Below are 5,349 nucleotides of genomic sequence, written 5' to 3'. Positions count from 1 at the left end.
TAATAATGTGAATCCAAAATCAACTACCACTTTGCAAGATGAATACAAATAAAAATATGAACATGTCATCCAATAACTTTAAAGGGTTGCACACATTAGAGTAGAATGAGTTTGTAAAGCTTAAATTGCTCAAGAATCCACTTCTATGTCACCATACAAATTCATGCTTGCAACATGAAACTTGAATAACTCTTTGTGGATGAAATTAACAATAATATTCTAATGTGACAAGCTTAATATTGTCCAAAAATTGAAATAACCTCCTAAATCCCAATAAGATAAATTACAATGAAATTGCATTTTCTTTATTACAAGCATGGATCTTTCTCCTTACACTTGAAATATTATATGAAGTGCTTGGAAGAAATGAGAAGACATTATTTGACTTAGATCTTTCTGTAGTTGACAAAACACGGAAAATATAATCGAAAGACAAATGTAGAAGCATATATTATAGGGAATGTTGAGCACACCTATTTATAAAATCATTGGAAAGAAAAACTCTTCTTCAGCAAAAGCCCAAAAACGTTACTTTCCTTGATATGATTTTCTCCCTTCATAATCTTCTCTTCATTTTCTCAACTACTTGATGGATATGTTTTTCCTCCATGTTAACTAAATCCTTATTGGTTTTGAAAGTATGTAGAAATTCATCCTTGGTTCATGATTTAGATATTCTAAGTTTGCTTTTTTATAAATCATTTTCAGAAATAATTTAGTGATAGACACAATGTTCATATTTGTTCTTTTAATTTTTTGAAATTATATTTATAATTTAGACATGGAAATTAATCCCAACATGTTCTTTACCCTTCCAACCTTCCAACAAGCTCTTCTTCACCTAATTCGAACATTGAAAACTCCGAGTTTTGACTTTTGAAAAAAAAATACTCAACTATCATTAATTTTGGTTGAAAGTAGATCTGGGTTGTTAATCTACAAGTCCATATTTTAATCCCAGAAGCATACTGGTGATATATTTCGACATATTTATTAAGATAACTTTTCCTATATTCATGTATTAAGCATGGTTTGCGAAGAATGTAAATTTTTTTTTCTTTTGTACCAACTGATTGCCTAATCATCCGTGTTTGATCAATGCCCTCCAAATTTCATCCATTTCATCCCATCAAGTTGGCCGCCATGTGCTATAGGGAGATATACCCTAAAAACTAAGGCAAATAAAATATTTCACTCTGAGTTATAACATCGGTTACACACACCCGCAAGACATACAGCTCCTCTGATGCAACCAAGACATATATTGAAACGCTTTGCTTTGCTCTGATGATGATGTACGGTTCTCATGATCTTATGAAGCTGCAGTCCACGAAGATGGAGGGGAAGCAGCAAATGTTTCCATTTGCTCATCCATAAAGATCATCAAAATCTGTCGTTAACGGCATTCCGTCATCCATCAAAATCTGTTGGTACCGGCATTCCACGCTGCAGAATGCTTTGTCACCTCTGCAATAATCAGCAAATAGAGAATCAGACTAGCTCTAGAGGATGGGAAATTATAATCAATTCAATTTAATTTTCAAAGATTTAAAGCCATGGTATGATAATTATAACGGACCTGTACATGTAGATGTCCTTCCCATGGTTCAATTGCCGTTTGCAGAGACAGCAAGCGCTGAGAAAATAGCCAACGGTAAACACTGGAACACTTGAATAGCTCCGAGGTGGCGATGCGACATCCCATATTTCCTGTCCATTTTTCTTTTGAACAGGGTGTTGCACAATTTCATGCCCCATACCGCTATGAGAATACAAGTTATTTGTGCTCGACTTTGAACCACGGGAGATAACACAAGTGTGGCTCTTTGTAAATCCATGAGGAGAACCAATCGGTATTGTCTCGTTGTGCTGCTCCGGAGAACTCGACTGGAAATCTAAGCCGTTTTCATGAAAATCAGTGATCCCAATTGCAGAAAATGTCTTGATGTCCAGTGGAGAAGTTGGGCTTTTGGCCCCATCTGAATCTGAGGACCCCTTTGCACTGAAACCTGTGAAGATCCCAGGGCCATTGCAGAACTTGTGGTTGTCTTCGGTGCAGTCTCTGGTGCGTGATGAATCGGATAGGTAATCAGGCGTCACGTAACACATCTTCTGTTCTCACCTCTATTCTTTTCCCTGGTCGTAATGAGGACTCACCCTTCAACACTTGTTCTTAACTTGCCCAGCACAGTCTCTACAATGAATTGCGTTCACAGCCAGAAGCTCCTTGTACGCCAGTCTTCATCCAAGGACTCCTTGGAACTTGTGACACCTATACCACAATGAAGAGCACCTCACACTAAAACCCTGGACTATGCCTCTCTGGACCTAGTGATGCATATATTGGTCCTACGATGAACATGCAATGGGTCTTTTATAATACAAAATTGCTGCAAAACTACTCGAAGTTCCTGACCACTCCCTCACTTCAAACTGCTATTTTCAAAACTTCTCGTTAACAAGGCTCAGAACACCACAAGCTTGTGTCTGATCAGCAACAGTGACAATGAGAAAATGACAGAAAACCTTCTCCAATATCAATCTAATCCAATACCAATACACCAACAAGAATAAAACACATCCTTCAATTCCGCCGCCGAAACTCGCTCACAGGCGCTAATTTTTTCTCCGCAAAACAATCCCCAAAATCACTAGAACATCCTACTCTACAATCAATGCTACAGAAGCAGGAAGGCTTCCTAGAGCGGTAGAACCATGATTTGACTAAGCCTCTGTGGCAGGGTACATATACGCACTCCCATAGGCAAGAATCTCGCGGAATCTGAATGGTACCCAAATACAAGAAACCGGGTATGAGCAACGCCCACATTACTCAAATGAATCTGGGGGTACCCAAAAGCAGTAAACCAGGAATAAACAACACGCACACATCCACATCTATCTCTGTATTTATTTATTTAAACTCCAGCGGGCACTGATGTAACACAACACAAAATCAATGGCACAAGAAACACAGCTAAGAATAATATATTCCTTCAATATAGATTTGTCTTTTGTTATTTGCTTCGGTATGTACAATTAGACAAACTTCTTCTTTTCGAAGTATAAAAAGAATGGTACTAGTGCTTATTTAGCTTTCTTTATAAATTCTTGAGACTTATGTATCTAATTAAATTATTGTGGATAATTAAAATTTAATTAATTAAAATAAATTATCATAATCGGTAAATGTGTATATTTCCCATTTTACTTGATCTCTGAGTTGGTAAAGACGAACTCTTACTAATATGAATTCATGCTCCAAACCAAAATTAATCGATGTTATGTAACACACTACATACCCGTGATTTTCAGATTTTCAGCTGAACCATAACCCAAACTATCAAAACTGCATTGGACGCTAACGTATCCCTATCTTCATAGGTCACTTTTATCTGTATCTTCACTTGGTTAGCGAAGAGGGATAGGAGGGATAAATTTGTACGTAGAAATTTATAAGGGGGTGGATTTCTTGGTCAGGTTTTGGGTTCAAATTTTATAGAAAGGAGATGAGAATGGAAATTATTATAATGATGATATTTTATTATAAATTCATTTTTATATTTATATAAATATATTTTATTTAGGTGTTGTTTATTCGGATCATAATTTTGTTTAAAATTTTTATTTCTTGATATATTCTTTTTAAATATTTAATCGAAAGAGTGTTTTATTTTTTTATTTTTTAAATGATAGAAATAAAGTCAGTATCATCAAAAACTTTTAAAGAATCATAATTTTAAAACAATCCAACTTTTTTAATTAAATTTTAGTCAAAATATTATTAAAATTTCTACTATTTTCCAACCAAAATTATATCCTCTTTAACCTACTCCTTTCCTCTAACTTCAAATGCTGGTGACCGATGGAGCCGTCAGTATTGTGAGATCCAATATCAAATCATTGAGTTCAGTGAGAAAGAGGAGTACTTGCTTTGTAATTGTAAAGTGATTAATGTGGTAAGATAGAGTTTAATGTATTTTAATGGCATGAAAAATGAATGGTCTCCCACGATGCTAATTGCGCCCTCTTGCGAGTACAATTAGATTTTAAGTGAAAGTTTTAACGCATCAGTACTACTGGTGAGCGATGGAGCCACCGCTATTAATATATATTGTGTAATTTATAGTATATGTTATTGTGTATTAATATATATTGTTTTATCTATAGTATATTGTGTTATTTATAGTAGACTGAGAAGTAGTATATGTTATTCGTTGGATTTAAGTTAAGTATAAATTTAAAAAGTAATATATACAACCTAGGATATTAACAAATAAATAACGTAGGGTATATTGTTTACCATAAAACCACCCCCTGTGAGGGACCTGTTGATAACGTGGGTGCCAGCATCAAATTACTCAAGTCCAGTGAGCAGAGGCAGGCCCATTATGAGAGAGCGGAATAATTGCTTTGTAATTGTAAAGCGAGTAAAGTAATAAGATAAGGTTTAATGTATCGTACGATGCCATTGGCGCCCTATCGCGAGTACAAGTAGAATTCAAGGGGAAGTTTCAGCGCAGCAGTTACCCTAAAACAACAATGTTCGATCCACAAGGAAAATATCGAATTTATTCAATAACGCCAACAATACACAAATAGATCGCCATAGCGCCGACCTATTTCCATAGATTTAACCGAACTAAGGTAACCTTAACCGCATGCCGTCCAAGCCTGATGGCGTCATCACCCATGTAGTTAGATCGGGATGTCTTTACAAAGTGGGCCCACTCCACCATTTCCATTATTCAAAGAAAGCAGAAACCCGTGGTCCCATAGAGCCTGTGAAACGTTCATAGAAAGGGCCTCATACCACCAACATTGCATCAACTCAAAGCGCTGACGGTGACCGATAGCCCTTTACGCATAGGACCGTTCAGGACACGCGGACCACGCTGCCTGCGTCAGGTATTCCGTCGAACGGAGGGTTTCGGCCGCCAGTTTAAGAAGGTATCTTTCATCTGATGTCATTTGGTAGTGACTGAGGGTCCCAACGCCAGAGTTAAATCAGTGCAGTGAGCAGAGGTAGGCCCTGCACGAGAGAGCGGAATAATTGCTTTCAAAGTGTATCTTTCATCTCATGTCATTTGGTAGTGACTGAGGGTCCCACCGCCGGACTCAAATCAGTGCAGTGAGCAGAGGTAGGCCCTCCACGACAGAGCGGAATAAAAACGAATGGTCCCTACAATGCAAATGGCGCCCTATTGCAAGTACAAGTATACCTGTATTGGAGGTTTCGGCCCACCAGCTCCCTTTTGAATAATATTGAATCCCCAAAGGGAAACCTAAAGCTATATGATTATTATCGGGCCCAGAAGTGGGCCAGAAAATTTGGTGCAGAGATCTCCA

At 37.2% G+C, this 5,349-nt stretch overlaps 1 protein-coding gene across 1 annotated transcript; it reads right to left on the bottom strand.

Annotated features, from left to right (window-relative positions):
* Positions 1–796: 796 nt before the first annotated feature.
* On the bottom strand, positions 797–2,662 carry LOC149210588 (FCS-Like Zinc finger 10-like). Its single transcript, XM_089394456.1, has 2 exons — positions 1,580–2,662; positions 797–1,467 (listed from the first exon to the last, which is right to left on the bottom strand). The coding sequence occupies exons 1-2, from the start codon at positions 2,107–2,109 to the stop codon at positions 1,368–1,370; spliced, it is 630 nt and encodes a 209-aa protein (XP_089250582.1). The 5' UTR covers positions 2,110–2,662; the 3' UTR covers positions 797–1,367.
* Positions 2,663–5,349: the final 2,687 nt, after the last annotated feature.

This window comes from Pinus tabuliformis, chromosome 1_2, assembly GCF_031772625.1.
Source record: "Pinus tabuliformis cultivar Carrire ecotype Pingquan chromosome 1_2, CPIR1, whole genome shotgun sequence".
Classification (NCBI taxonomy): Eukaryota; Viridiplantae; Streptophyta; class Pinopsida; order Pinales; family Pinaceae; genus Pinus; species Pinus tabuliformis.
This window is presented reverse-complemented; position numbering and strand designations above follow the sequence as displayed.